Below are 15513 nucleotides of genomic sequence, written 5' to 3' on the forward strand. Positions count from 1 at the left end.
AAATTCTGCCACATGAACATAGTTTCAAAACTTCGGAATTCAAATGCGTCCGATTCGCAGAAAATTTGATCCATGAACATAGGCACAAAACTTTGCATAACAATACACACGCATGCGCTTTCGCTATCGTGAAGCTCTGTAAGTACCTACTTGTGTTTCTATACATCTATATATGTACACACCCAATCAACGTAATATAAATCGTGTAGCAGATATTCGTTTGTACCAGAAATGATTTCTCGAAAAAGAGTAGACGTTACGGAATTGCAGATGAAATACTCGTAGTACGGATGAAATGTACGCATAGGATACTCTGTTTCTATTAAAAGGTCTATCAAGTTTCTATCAAGTTCCCGTTGAAAATCTACCGAGATTTTCTAACGTTAGCTGCAACAGAGTATTCCATTGCGTGAGATGCCTGTGCTTCAGTTGCTGTACGATAATCGTTGTCAATGCAATTGTAGTCACGGGTATTTAGAAATATTCACTTATTCAGAACATTTTATTTGACATTTATGGATCACTAACATATAGAATATCAAGTTACGAAGTTTTTTTCACTTCCGTTTTTCGATATTGCTCTTCCATTTCCTTAAGGTGTTCCATTTGATTTCTATCGTTGATAGTTTGTATAAGTTGCAAAACTTCTTTATGTTGCTCTTTATTGTAAGGCAGAGATTCATCTCGTTTCTTACTTATCCAATCATACATATCTTCATCATAATTTGTGTAATGGAAGACTCCTACTGGAAATGAAACATATAAAAACATTCTCATCACCTCCATTTGCCAGTTTCCCATTGTTTACAAATCTGTGAACAGAATGTTATCGTACAATAATAATTTCCGTTTCTCATTTATCATTGCCAGTTACCAAGAATACGTTATTTATGATTTTCTAAGGCATATCTAAAAGAATTATTTCCTAAAGTACGTAATATTGCATATAAACAGTCGCGTATCAAGGTTTGAAGGTAAAAGTGAATACAATCGGATTCTAATACTAACCAAAGTAAGTATATCCGTCTGTAACAGTCTGTCGAAAAGCTTTTTGTTTTTAGATGGGAAAGAAATTTTTCTGTTGATTTGGAAAATTAGCGACGAAACACAAAATCCGAAAATGTATGATATACGCGTAACTGTAATTTACGTTTCGCGAGATGATGTACCCATCGTACGGTGAGAATCACTAAAACGAAGAAGTTAGAATGTTGGTAAAATTGCTTTATAGAAGGCATACTCGTTCAAGATCGTTCAAGATTTCTGTCATAATATTTTTGAAAGCAACTATTTTTTTTTACAGTTCAGAATTTTCCCTGTTATTTGGTAATGATATTAAACTTTACAGTGAGACAATATGGAAACATTATTACCGTCAGAAGTAGCACGACTTGTTCTTGGTAAGAGAACTTTATACAACAATGCTTCAAGCGTCTTGTCGCGATAACCTGTTTTGTGGCGGGAACGTAAACATTTTTCGAGCATATCAAATTCGTATAATTTATTTGGACAAACTCGACAACTTTGAGATAATATAAATGTTTATATAGCGTATTATAATTCTAATATGGTAATATACATTTTGCGTAATAATACATTTAATAATATATTTAATAATATCTGATCTACAGAGTTAGCAAGTGCAAAATGCAGTTGAATTTAATAAATTTCATTTTATATCTAGGACATGCATAGATTATTATAATGTATGCAATTTATAATAGAGAATATTAATTGATTATTACAAATTTTTGTCCGATTCTTATGTCCAGTATTAAAAATTCAAACAATTCCAGGATATCTCGAGGATCAAAAATGTATAGAAGCAGCTAAATTATTTCTAGAAACATCGCCGCAGCTACAAGAATGTCGCACCGTAATGTCTAAAGGGAAACGATTCAGTACAAGAGTAGGTGGAATGACCTTGATAGATGTCATAGAAAAATTTTTTGCAATCAATGCAGCGAGTAAGTAGGTCGAGTTTAAGTGTTACTCTAACAATTACAAACCCACTTGCACAGTTTTTCGTTTTGTTCGCTATTCGAGAAGACGAAAATTAAAAAGATTCTTATGTTTACATAGTTCAAGAGCGTCTCAGCAGAATCGCAGATTGCGAACAAATGAGACATTGCGGGGATTCGTTGGAACAATTAAAGTTTTTAGTCGAGGAAACACGAGGTCAACGGTTTGTGGTTAATATTAATGTTCCTTCACAGGTAAATGGATTATAATTATTTGTTGCGATAATAATAGACACACAGCGACGTACGTAACGTTTGAATTTTTACAGACTAACGCTCAAATGTGTAACGGGTCTCCAATAATATCCGGTAACGCTCGCAAAAGACGTCATAGTAACAGTGATCGCGAACGTTGTAAACGTACAAAAATAGGATCGAATGTTTCTCAACAATCGGAATGTCCAGTTTCCACAGGTTAAATTGTTAAATTTATCTTTCTTTCGGCAAATCGGGAGTTGGAATTCTATAAAGATTATTACCTTCTGTAATGGTAGGTTTCGACAGTATAGAGGCAACACCATTGGAAAGTTTACCAGGAAATGCACATTCGTCGTGTCAATCGAATTGCGATACCAATGCAAAGGAGACAAAATGTAACGTGCATCGGCAAAAGCATCAAGGTTGGTTCAATTCGAATTCAAAGTATGAACGTGGTTCAGTAGTAGGAATCGTGATTAAGATTCTAAGAATACATCGATTGATTATTTAATCGGTCAGGTGATGATCAGGATAATAAAAATTTAGGGATAGTTGCTGTTGCCGACGATACATCTAAGGAAGGTAACGCAAAGAATTCTTGTCCCTTTAAAAAATGCAGCACGGCTACAAGCACGGAAGAATTATTGAGTTACTCGTGCGCTGAAGTTCAGACCACGTCGTACGATACACCTGAATCCGAATCCGAAACCAACGATGAACCCATAGAGAATCTCAGTGTAAGTATACGGGGAGAGTAAATCATTTGAAATTGATATGTTTCCGTTAACCGAATAATTCATTACTGTCCCAAGTTACTGACGAAAGAGCTGTTAAATCGCACCGAGTTACAAGAACGTATTGCCGAGAATATCAATAAGGCTATATTGCCAACGGATACGTCGTTGAAAGATGAGAACCTAAACGACTCTGTAAACAACGAAGCAAATACTTCCATCATGATCGAACTGAATAACGCGATTAAATCTATAGTAGAAGCAACAGAGTCTGATCCAGTATTTGAAAAATTTCTCGACGAAATTATTGGACCGCACATGGAAACCGACACAAGTCCGGACGAGGACATGGAAGTTAAGCCGAAAATAAAGAGTCTGAACGATTCTCGAGAAAAACTAGCCGAAACGATTTCGAGCGTAGAAATGAACTCGCTGGAGCCTGGTATTTCGATAGATGCGAAATCACTGAACGAAACGAATGTCGTAGAGGTACCATTAAAACACAGGCTTCGCAGTTCATCGAGGCAACAAAACGTTCGCGTCGAAGACGAGCAACGGGACCAAGAGAAAGAATATAGCGCTTTAGAGGATCAAAATGCCGCTGCGGTGTTGAGTATAATAAATGCAAACATTATCAATAATAAATCATCGAACGACAAGAGAATCGGAGATTTTACGAAAGAGGGTGTATGTTTGGATAACGAGCACGAGAAGAAACTACCAGTGTTTGAACTGCCTCCGAATAAAGACAGGCAGACTGTAAAACCAACGAGTATCGATAATCAGAGGGGCAGCAGCAGCAGCAGCAGCAGCAGCAGCAGCAGCAGCAGCAGCAGCAGCAGCAGCAGCAGCAGCAACAGCAACAGCAACAGCAACAGCAACAACAACAACAACAACAACAACAACAACAACAACAACAACAGCGGAGCTGCGGTTGTTCATAACAGCGACATTGAATCGAAGATGAGAAAACTGTCGGTGAAACGATCGCGAGTTGGAAAATCGAAACGCGAAACAGAGGGTAAAGAAGTGAACGAGTCGATACCCGAACAAGATATAATGACGATGCCGGTATTAATCGTATGTTCGAAGCCAGAGACGAGTAATGTGCCAGTCTCGAGTTCCGGCATAACGTCCGCCAAGAATTCTCGTTTCGTTCCGATCGTGCCTAAAGATCCAACGTTTAAGAACGGCAAAAGTTTCGTAGAGACGTTATACTTGAAGACCGTGAACGTCGCTCAGAAAGTGCAAGCACCGCTTCCGAACACTTTCAACGAGTCGAAGAATTTCGTTTCTTGCGCAACGAGCACCCTGCAGGCCTGTCAGAAGGGACTGGAAGGGAAAAACACGTGTGGAATGGCGGTCGATAATTCTTGTACGAATCCCATCGTATCGAGTACCAATAAGTTTATCGGTGGAGAATCGATTACCCTTTACGGGAACGAGAACAGTGCAAGAACGCTGTTGGACAGTTCGAGTATGCCGACGATAAGCGTGGAGGATAGCGTAAGTTTGTCGGGTACAGGATTGTCTCCGTACATCAAATTCAATTGCAATAAAACTAATCAGAATCAAAGTTTATCGGACATCGACTTGACGCCCGCCACGCAAAGCGTACAGGTTTCCGTAGCCCCGCCTAAAACTACCGTTCTCGATGATCAGCAACCGTCTACTTCGAAAACAACCGAGCACGATGTCATTAATAAACGAACTCCGAGAACCTTGCTGAGAAGTAGATCGAAAAATCATAGATTAAGCTTATCGACACCCAGAAGAAGAAGCAGTCACGTGAGAGCACTCGATTTTAATACTCCGACAAAGATGCTCGTTACATCGAATAAATTGACCGGAGGAGACGATAGCGCGCATTTCTCGCCGAGGTCGGTGAAACACGTGAAATGCGTGCGCAGAACCTCTCTTTTCAAGTCGCCCTCGTTCCCTAGTCACGTCACGATAACTAGCCATAAACTGAAAAGCCCCTTGAAACTGTGTCGACCATCGAAACTTCCCGTAGCGACGAGGGGTCACGGGCCGAAACTGCTCGACAGTTGGGAGAAACGCAACGGGGTCGACGCGATTGCTGCCGACAAGGTTGTCTCGTCGACGAAACAGACCGTGGCCTCGTGCTCGGAGGACAAGGTTCAGTTCAAGTCGGTGAAAATAAATAGAGATGCTTGGGATGCGGATTTGCGGAAGGCTTTGCAGATCACAACCGAGGAGGAGTGCCGAAAAGCACCAAAAGCCTCCGACACGAACAAAACGGAACACACGAGGGACAAGAGTGTCGCGGCGTCGAAAAGAGACAAACGCAGCTCGAGAATGCACAAAAGGAAGACGAAAAGCCCCGCATCGAAGGATACTGTCGACACGAGGAAAGAACCTTCGCGCGACCAACAAGCGGCAGAATCGACGTCGACCGTCGTCTTGTCGATGGAAAACAATTTATCGATGCAGCTTGTCGATTATACCGCGGGAAATACCCGCCATAACGCAACAGACGAAACTTGTTTGCAGCTACGCGACGATAACAAACAAGGCGTTTCGAAAGCGGAAACTATTGTCGCCGACGATTCTGCGATCGAGAAGAAACGCGTCAAGAAATATGCGCAGTTGAAAACGTTGCAGACGAATTTGAAGAAACGTAGTCCTGAGAAGAAACGAAGCTTGTCCAGAAACAGCGTAATGTCCGTGGAAACTTTGCAGTGTTCGGAGGTAACAAAGGTTTCCGTGGACATAACGCATCAGATGTTGCAGCAAATGCCTAATTTGATGGATCTAGAAACACCAAGAAAATTGGAAAGTTCCGGGGTACCACCGACCCCAAGATTACTCAGCCCAAGCAGTAACGTGACACCGTATGCGAAGAGTAACGAAGACTCTAGTAAAATGCGTAGTTTTATCAACACACCGGAATTCCCGACAACCCCTTGTATAGCGTTAACTCCGAAACATTCGACCGAGACTGTTACAGGCGACGCGAAGGAAGAAGCGTTTCAGTCGTGTTCCCCGTACTATAAACCTACATCCGAACAAGATGAGAATTCGGGGAAACTGGCAATGACCAAGCTAGCTAAGAATTTACAAAATTCTTCTACACTGGTGTCGTCGCAGGTTTCGGAACAAACCATATTTCATGAAACTAACGGACCTACAAACGCTTATCAAACCTGCGTATCCGCAAAGCTGGAAATAACACAGTTTGAAGTGATCAAAGAAAACTTACCGAAAGAAGAAGCGGTGAAGGAACTCAAGATATCGGCTAATTCGCTAAATTCCCCGATCCGTTGTAAAAAATTGAAACCTGACTATACGAAGAGTAACGTTGGGGGCACCGGTTCGGAGAAAAATGAGCACGACGCAGCAAACCAGTGTCCTGCGGTAACCGAGAACGACAGGCCTGCCTTCGGTAACGAGGAATCGAACGATAACGATACGTCATCTACGACTTCCTCTTCATCGTCGTCATCGTCATCTTCGTCAACGTCCTCGTCAGCGTCCTCCTCAGCGTCCTCGTCAACGGCCTCGTCGTCGTCCTCATCTTCATCGTCATCGTCGTCGTCTTCATCGTCGTCGTCGTCGTCGTCGTCGTCGCCGTCGTCGTCGTCGTCGTCGTCGTCGTCGTCGTCGTCGTCGTCGTCGTCGTCGTCGTCGTCGTCGTCGTCGTCGTCTTCATCATCGTTGTCGTTATCATCATCGATTATTTCATCCTCGAGATCGCTTGCTCTCGATAACACCGAAACCACGGATTCACAGAAAAAGTCAATTGTCAAGAACAAACCGGATAAACCTTCTGATCGAATTGATCTCGATGCTAGCAATGATTCATCGCAAAAACTTATTTACCCATCGACAACATTGACCTCGGAGAAGAATAGTGTATCCGAATTGGAAAGCAAAGATAAATCGTGTACGAATCGTGCAGAAGAAGCGACAGTAATCACCTCAAGAAAGTGCGAATCGTCGCCGACAAAAGTGCTTCCGATATCAAAGAACGACGAAATGTTAAAACACACAATGAAAGAAACTCCCGCAAAAGACGAGTCTTTGTTAAACGAAGCAGACATTTCAGAGACTCCCAGCAGTTCAAAAATTGGTGTCGATCATCTAACCAATTTGTCTTCAAAAATTTCGGCGTTCATCAGCTCGGAGGATCGAAAATTACCAAATTTCAATCAGCCGTTACCCGTCGAAAAGTCTAGTACGAGAAAGTCGAAACAAAAGCCAACAGTGGTACATGTACAACGCGTCAAATCGAATTCATTCCTTTCCCTCAAACCATCTAGCAAACCATCCAAGAGATCTCTTCTACAAAAAGAGAAAGCATCCTCGTCTATAGATAAGAAGTTGGTTCTGCAACTAGAAGCGAAACGTCAACGTATGATTGCCAAGATTCGAGAAATTTCTAAACCCAATGCATCTCGTGTTAAATCTCAACAAGCATGCATTCTTTTGAAAAATAAAAGAAACGTTGGTTCGAAAATACGAAATGGTCGATACAAGTGTGGTCCAAGAAAAGGTGTCCAGTTTAGCGAGAAACAGGCGAAGGAGAGGAGGAAACAAAGAGAAATGAATGAAGCCAACAATAAAAACGATAGCAGTAACTGTAACAACAATAATGTCGATCGCAACGACGGTAATAATTACGCCGACAATGATAACGAAGGTGACGGTGACAGTAACACCACTAGCAATAACGGCAACAGCAATAATGGTAGTTTGCGCAACAACAACGATAACCAGATGAAATGTTCGTCCACGAAAGGCGTATCGAAAACAGAATTGTGTAATCCGGGATATTTAAAGAAACACTGTCAAGCGAATTCCAACGGAGACACGAGTGTCACGGATAATGTAACTTCAACATTAAAACCTGTAAAACACTGTACTGTCGATACGACCAACAAATTGAAAAATATTCCCGGTAATGCGAATAATATTGAAAATAACATCAAAGATGATATCGGAGTTCCGGAGAATCAAGGAGAACATGAAATTCACGACACGACTCTCGTGGAAAAGAATGTAATCGTAGAAAGAAAGGAAACGATAGAAAATTCTGACGCAAAGTGCGCTACAATAGTAATCGAAGAAAATAATGTACATGTCTCGGAGGAGCGTATTCTAAACGTAAACAAGTTCAAGAATGAGATAGCGATTGAAGGTAAAAGTATTTCAGGAGAAACAAAGACCGACTCGTTGAAAAATGAAAGTAATTCGAACGAAGAAAATATATGTCCTTCCAAAGAATACCCGAGTCGCGGTGGTAAAGCAAACGGCATTTTAAAATCGAAGGTAGATCAGGTGAAACGGGATTTGTTCAGTGACGAAGAAAATGATCAGAAAACATCGAGTTCGTCTAAATTGCCGAGCAACGAAGAAAACGATATATCCGATAGCATTGCGTCGGCGACCTCGAGGAGTCTCAATTCGGAAAACCCAAAAGGTTTGTCACGCGTACTTCAATGTTTACAACTCATTCCTACGTGTAAGAATGATCACTCGCCGATATTTCCTGAATTCAGGCGTGAAAACAACCACGAGACAGCGCTTAACGTGATCATTCCCAATTCGGTGGAATATCACTTCCACTACGACGATAACACCCTACAAAAGAAAAGAAGACGCAGATATAGCAATCAAGAGCTGGAATTCCAGATCAACATTGTCTTGAACGATCAAGGTTGCGATGAATGCGTTAAAGTGATGACTGCTTCCAATTACGAAGAAATACTTAATCTACCCCCAAAATCGAGGAAACGTTCGGGAAATAGAAAGTCACCCGTTAAAAATGAAAATGTCCCCGAATCAACCAACAAACCGCAAATCGCAACGATAAATCTCCATACGAAACCTTTAGCCGCATCTTCTCCTTTAGACAAAGTCTTAACGTCCAAAGTGAAAAAGGCCACTAATAAAATTGTTCACGAGACAAACGAAAAAAACCACGATGGAGTATCTAATAACAAGAAAAAAACAAAACTGGATAAAATTCCTGAAATTGCTCAAGGTAATTGCTACAATTACATCAATGAAACAGTATTATCGAGGAAATAAATCGAGCCTCGGGGCTATCCATTCACATTAATAACAATTACTATTTCAGATAACTCTACCGCGAAAGTTTTTAGAAGGAAATTACCAGAACCAAAAGAAAGCAAACCGGTATGAAAATCATTTAATGTTCTGTTTTAATTGCTTTTTATTTCTAATATGGAGACAAAATAATCGTTTATTTTAGATCGACAAACGACAATACACAACGGATCCACAAACATTATTAAGCAATATAGACTTGGATAAATTTTTAACATCCGTTCATGGACCAGCGTGACAGTGAAATTCAACTAACTAACCAACTAATCAACTAACCAACCATGTATGTAAAAAGTATTTAAAACACGACGAAAGTGTACAATGACATAAAATGAGCATTATTCTTTTTCTTTCCTTCTGTTTGACAACAAAATTTCATTGTTCAACTTTACATTTCTTTTTCTTTTTTTTTTTTTTTAAACAAGAACATATACGTGTTCATGTACGTGAAAATATTTACACGTGTACTATCGAAAGTTGGACTTTCGACGAGTCTTTTTGCTAATGTAATGTAATGTTATTAATGTAAACATTACAATCTTCTTACATACAATGACGCGTTGCACCGATACTCGTGTTTTTACATGTTCGGGGAATAAAAGAAACTATGGAATGCAGAAAATACAGGATACAGTGATTTTTATTACAAATATTCAATTTTAACGGATACAAACTTATTTCACAGTTCAGCTATGCAAAGAGAAACAGACAGCTGTATGAACATGTTACACTTTGTTTATGAATTCATGTCAGATCGTCGGTTCCAAGTATTCGTTCTTGTCGAGCATCGAGACGATAATACTCAGCATTTAGATTTCACTGCTTTATCAACATCTTCCATTACAGATAGTAATTTCCGCCACTGTGCCATATTCAAACAGATACCTGGAAAAAAAAATAAAATTTGCTCTTTCTTAACAACTTATACGAGGAAGCTACAATGTTCGAATACCTTTCTTTCCAGGCTTTAAGTTTGCATCTTTGTCGTAGTACATTTCTCGGATATCAACGTACAATTTGCCTTTAAAGTCTCGTACGCTAATCTGACGATTATTTCCAAGATCCCAAGTTGTGCCTTCGTCTTCTTGCGTTTCCTTTTTTGGCTTTTTTGATACTTTTTCCTCTTTGTCCTCTGCCTCCCTTTTCTTTTGCTTCTTCTTTGACGTTACTTCCTTATGAAAGAAGTACATTACATACAGTGAAAAACATATAACTTCTGAGCAGGGAAATATTTAAAGAATTAAATTTTATCTATTATGTAATTAGAGTACCTCTTCACTGCTGTCGTCATCAGTCGACACGTATTCTTTCGACTTTGGCATTTTCTGTAAACGTGCCTACCTAAAACAAGTGCGTTAATATATTATTCTTCTATGACCAATCATATATTTTTCATGTACGGCATACGTTATGGACAATAGTTTGATCAATTAAAATATTTCGGAACGTAAATGGTCTTACTGGTACATTCGAAGCAAAAGAAACCGAGAAATAGTTATTCCTTACTTCTATATAACCTCGTAACATTTATGAATCATAATACATACATATTTGCACATACCTAAAAATCTTTTACAAAATTACCAAATCACTATACGAATAATAGCTTTTAAAAATTTCACCGCTTTGGATTTGATACGTAAAGTAATTAACAAGTTTAAACAAAAAGCTACAATTCAAACAGATTAAACAATTTCAACCGTTACACGCGCACATGTACTTACTATGTACAGTACTATGGCTGAGCAGGAATGGCCATAGAATGAATGAATAGCATAGAATAGAATAGTCAGGAATGATCAACGTGTCTGTTTTCTTCTAGATATTTTAATGAAGCGCTTAACTAGATAAATAACTAGAGTCCAAGAAAACCATATTACAAAGTCCCTAGCGAGAAACCCCTTTTGCCCCCGTGCCGTCGCGAGGCTCGTCTCGCGAACTATGCGATCTATGGAAAATTTATTTCTACATCTAGTCGAAACCAAAATATTATTCCATAAAAATGTTAAGCATTATTTTCCATAAGTTTTTCATCTGCCACGTTTGAATCGATTGTCAATTTTATAAATTAAACGCCATGATAAGGAAGAACACTTGCTCACCCACGCATTGGAAGAATTCCCTATTATCGATGATCTTGCGAAGAACATTTTTATAATCGTAAGATTGACAATTTTATACATTGAACGTTTGTTGTTTACAACACAGTGATTCGCTTCATTAAAATGAAAAAACACCAACGAAAGGTATAATTATAATTGGCATAATAGCCATCATGGCAACACATTTACCATAAGAGGAAATTTATAAGTGCCATCTGCAGTAAATGGCCGAACTTGCAAGTGAATTGACTCTGCGTAAATTGAGTCCTTTATTTAGTGTGATATCGATAAAGGTAATCTCTATCGATTAACATTAACAAGTACACCTGATCCTCTATTTACGTGGAACATCAGTTCGAAATCGCGCGAATAGAGTCTGTGTCGGTACAAGAGAAAGCAAAATATTAAAAAGAACAGCTATAAACAGGTATAAATTTTAGAAATACATATTCATTTCGCATAGCTTAATAAAACAAAAGTAAATTTTACTCTGAAAGGAAAAGAAAAAGAAAAAGAAAAAAGGAACTTGATATTTCGTTTTTTGACATGTTTACACTGTATTTTCATAGTATGTACAGAAAAGTTATCTGCCCTGTACACGATGTCATAGAAAAGCATTCGATACATCATCCGATCTGTATCAACACGCATGATCGACGACATATGCAAAAGTTTTTTCCATTATACATCTAAAAGGCTACAAATTCGAATGTATAATCTTCCTGTGATTTCATATAAATACTTATTTTCGATTAAAATTCTCGTTACTTGTCATACCATTACAAATCTATCGAAACAATTATCAATTTTACTCGATTAATGGCCGCGCGATGTACTTACGCATGTAAGTAAGTAAGTAAATAAGTAATTAAGCAAGTAAATAAGTAAGCAAGTAAATAAAATACAATGAATAACCATAGAATGAACAATCATTTTCAAACGCGCACTTTGAACAAAATGAACAAGTTAAAATACGAGTGTTCTTACAGTTTTGTTTTCACGAATCGAATAGAAACATCTTTTTTTATGCGAGTATGCAAGTAGATAAATACCTATGTAAGTAAGTACGTGTTACGTACGAAATCTCCATTTCGTATTTGTAAGTAAATACACATGTATTTATGTATCTGTACGTAGATACACACACACACACATACGCACACACCAACGAAACAGCGAAGAAAATTTTGTACAATTTACCCATGAATGAACTTTTCGATCGTGTATCTGATTTTTATAAAACAAAGTGTTCATCTACGGTTTGCCCCGTGAAATTCTCGACTCGGTTCATTTTTAATTATTATTATTCGTTGATGTTCGGGACGGTCGATTCAAAGGTCGTCGACTATCCTCGTCCGACCCGTACGCGACCTCTTCGTCCGAACCATAAATAACATCCTCATCGGAATCATTGATCATAGAGAATGCTGGGTTATCTTTCGTTATAGAGGAATCTGAAAGCAATAAGAGGCTTGTAATAATTCTCTGCGAGACACGCAACGTACGCTTAAATTTCAAGTATCGATCAGAGAAGAAAACCAAGTGACCACTCACGTTGACCGTACACTTGCTGGTAAGCGGGAGCGTACACGTAAGCCATTGTGTACAAGTAAAAATTCAGAAGACCGTACAGGGCCATAAACTGAGCGGAGGATCTATAATAAGTAGTGAGGCGGGAGGCGAAACTGTCTTCGAAGATACCAGCGCCAAACTGTTGCGCTGTCACGCATCCGCAAAGCGAGGAAACCACACCGGCGAGCAATGTCAAGAAACGCAAGCGAAGATCTGTGGAATAACGCGAATCGTCGAGTCGATGCATCGTTCTCACGAAATATCGTATAGGCTACTGAATTGTTCGATCATACCGAAGTAAGGCATAGAGCGTAATTCGCTGTACGCTCTTAATATCAAGAGTAACAAGTATGCGACGTAAAAGCCTCCTACTGTGAAGAAGAACACCTTGAAGCCCTGAAACAACAAGTATGGGTTGCGTTATCGTCTGCTGAAAGTATAACGGCGCATGGACATAGAGGCACAGAAGAACACAGAGAACATACGAAATAATTGGATGTATCCAGAACATAATTATAGGTCGGGTCTTCCAGTTCCGTGCAACGGAGCCACGTTGCCAGAATCAAGGCCGAACACCACAGTAAACCGACCACCAACACTTTCGGCAAATAAAACGTGACCAGACGTCTCTCGTTCTGTTGAAACGTACAATTCGTGTCGATTATTGATTACTGATTCTAATCGTAGAAAGGTTCCTCGTACCTGCCTAAGGCCATGGTAGACGCATAACCAGAACATGAGAACCGCGCAAAGGAATGTTGTTTGTAAAATTGCATCCACCATGCCGGGCACCCAAGAATTCACCAAGAATATCATAGGGAACATAGGATCTGCGAAAAGAGGAGTGAAGAGCAGAGAAGACGTAAAGATACGTAAAGATCGATACTCGACGCGACGCGGAATCTTACTGTTGTATAAAATTAGCAGCGGAAGGAGTATAGAGATCCATTTCTGTTCTATCGACCAGTCGTGCAACGGGTACTTTCGGAGAGAATGCCCGAACCAACACTAAAAATCAACGGAACTTTTACGGTATGCAAGCAATTCGATTCGCATGAAACAGCATCTTTGCGTAAAGCGCCCTTTACCATAATTCCGAATGCGGTCAACAGAAACATTAGACGAAACCATATTTCAAATTCTGTAAAAGCTGGGTTGTAATTCTTGAACTGCGAACAAACAGAAATGTGAGAAATTCAGTGGTACAATTATCACGATGTTCCTATCTACGAGAATGCAATTTGTTTACATCGTGCAGTGCTTACTGACGTAGAATGTGAGCTCGCGTATGTTATAACGTTGGTGGAAATTCTCAAGTCCGTGGAAACGAACGGTAATTATATAGTAACTGTAATCGAGGAATCCAAGATGAGCAACCACTAGTTCCTCGCAAGTTTGCCTTTCGCATTTCAAACGTCTGGTTCTGTAAAACGATTAGTTTAGTCGTCGTTTCTCGAAAACAAAGATACTTTCGTCGAAAATAGAAATAGAATTCCGTTTCTATGATCGGTACCTATTGTGTCCGGTTTCCGAAGATAAAACGGGTACAAGTTTACGATCCTCGGTAAAGCCGTCTATCGAGACACTGATTTGGAAACTTTTGTCGTATCGTTCGTCTGGAAGAATGGAAACGGTCGCAACGATTAGCATCTTAGAATTCAACTTGCAAACATTTTCGCTCCTTTTCATCCACAATACCGTCGTTATTGGACGTGAGTAGTTTCGCGATCACCCATAATTGTTGACTGTAAGTGGACACCGAGGGTGTTTTCATGACAAACGGGCCGGTAGCCACTTCGCTGCCGTTCGAATGAGCCTTCTGTTCGCTCGTCGAAGTAATCGGAGGTCCTGCGGAAATCAAGTAGCTGATTAGTTTTATTCAAATTCTCGTCGACAGCCTGTTCCGTCGCGTCAAAACGGATTTACCTGCAAGCCCGATAAACACTTCCAGTATAAAACAGGCAAAGAAGGCAACGAATACCATAACAAACTCTCTCTTGTGCATAGAATATAGCCGCATTTGCACCGATCTGTCAAACGAAATTAGTATCATCGAATTGTAATTGTAATTGCAATTGCGTCTTGTTTCTCTGAAATACCTTTCGCACCGATCATGGTGATAAGCAGGGGCGATATACTTGTTAAACTCGCTGAAAAGATCACTGAACTGGGAAAGAACGTTTCTAACTCGGAGATTCCAGCCTGCGGACGGAAGATGATACGAGTATCCTAACCCAGGACTGTCCATTTTTACATTAACCCTAATACATTTTATCTAGATAATATTATAGGTTTTACGTTAAGAACCATCATTTTCGCGTTACTTGAACGCGTATTTATGAATTCGTGTCGGTAGCGTCAACTCGACAAATTGAGAAATACGTGCGCATTTTACCAAAGGAGAAAAACGTTACTTTACCATTCACCAACGGTGTCTCGGATAACTTTTACGCGTTCACTTTCTCATGCCGAGTGCTTGAAACATTTGAAAAGACAATACCAATGTCGCAAGTACATCCATTCGCCAGCGAACGAAAAAATATCAACTCCGCGACGATGTGTTACGAAATGACAGACCGTCCGACATCATGATGTGGTAGTATTGATTTTTCTAGCGCAGACCGCCATGTGACGATAGAGACGAAAACAGGGTTGCTACTCGCTATTTTCTTTCCAACGAATCTCTTCTCTAACGTAACGATCAAAACTTTGCATTCAACGTCTCACGCATCTTCTTCTCTTCCATCAACATCCGATAATTCCATTGTCACAAAAAAAACTCACAAGCTTTTA

At 39.7% G+C, this 15513-nt stretch overlaps 3 protein-coding genes across 14 annotated transcripts; 1 reads left to right on the forward strand and 2 right to left on the reverse strand.

Moving 5' to 3' along the window:
* Nucleotides 1–61: 61 nt before the first annotated feature.
* On the forward strand, nt 62–9651 carry LOC116432384 (uncharacterized). 7 transcript variants are annotated; one of them, XM_076370541.1, is made up of 10 exons: nt 86–138; nt 1349–1400; nt 1797–1967; nt 2083–2216; nt 2291–2435; nt 2516–2641; nt 2739–2956; nt 3032–8960; nt 9057–9115; nt 9192–9651. In XM_076370541.1, exons 2-10 carry the CDS (start codon nt 1358–1360, stop codon nt 9282–9284), a joined length of 6918 nt encoding a protein of 2305 aa, XP_076226656.1. In that variant the 5' UTR covers nt 86–138; nt 1349–1357; the 3' UTR covers nt 9285–9651. The 7 variants fall into 7 exon arrangements, with proteins under 7 accessions (XP_076226659.1, XP_076226656.1, XP_076226657.1 ...); XM_076370542.1 differs by lacking the exon at nt 86–138 and adding an exon at nt 1071–1210; XM_076370540.1 differs by lacking the exon at nt 86–138 and adding an exon at nt 1089–1210 and having other exon boundaries at nt 1304–1400.
* A 17-nt stretch (nt 9652–9668) lies between these two features.
* Ssb-c31a (single stranded-binding protein c31A) lies at nt 9669–11293 on the reverse strand. 4 transcript variants are annotated; one of them, XM_076370581.1, is made up of 4 exons: nt 11149–11293; nt 10318–10383; nt 9999–10218; nt 9669–9931 (listed from the first exon to the last, which is right to left on the reverse strand). In XM_076370581.1, exons 1-4 carry the CDS (start codon nt 11227–11229, stop codon nt 9849–9851), a joined length of 450 nt encoding a protein of 149 aa, XP_076226696.1. In that variant the 5' UTR covers nt 11230–11293; the 3' UTR covers nt 9669–9848. The 4 variants fall into 4 exon arrangements, with proteins under 4 accessions (XP_076226696.1, XP_076226697.1, XP_031845081.1 ...); XM_076370582.1 differs by lacking the exon at nt 11149–11293 and adding an exon at nt 10771–10847 and having other exon boundaries at nt 10318–10387; XM_031989221.2 differs by lacking the exon at nt 11149–11293 and adding an exon at nt 10608–10757.
* A 387-nt stretch (nt 11294–11680) lies between these two features.
* Nucleotides 11681–15290, reverse strand: LOC116432510 (transmembrane protein 181). 3 transcript variants are annotated; one of them, XM_031989549.2, is made up of 13 exons: nt 15140–15290; nt 14820–14922; nt 14647–14750; nt 14419–14568; nt 14234–14336; nt 13990–14143; nt 13809–13889; nt 13629–13728; nt 13423–13550; nt 13206–13355; nt 13014–13116; nt 12703–12933; nt 11681–12602 (listed from the first exon to the last, which is right to left on the reverse strand). In XM_031989549.2, the coding sequence occupies exons 3-13, from the start codon at nt 14738–14740 to the stop codon at nt 12442–12444; spliced, it is 1455 nt and encodes a 484-aa protein (XP_031845409.1). In that variant the 5' UTR covers nt 14741–14750; nt 14820–14922; nt 15140–15290; the 3' UTR covers nt 11681–12441. The 3 variants fall into 3 exon arrangements, with proteins under 3 accessions (XP_031845409.1, XP_031845406.1, XP_031845407.1); XM_031989546.2 differs by having other exon boundaries at nt 14820–14995; nt 15140–15289; XM_031989547.2 differs by lacking the exon at nt 15140–15290 and having other exon boundaries at nt 14820–14968.
* Nucleotides 15291–15513: the final 223 nt, after the last annotated feature.

This window comes from Nomia melanderi, chromosome 9 (genome assembly GCF_051020985.1).
Source record: "Nomia melanderi isolate GNS246 chromosome 9, iyNomMela1, whole genome shotgun sequence".
In the NCBI taxonomy this organism is placed as follows: Eukaryota; Metazoa; Arthropoda; class Insecta; order Hymenoptera; family Halictidae; genus Nomia; species Nomia melanderi.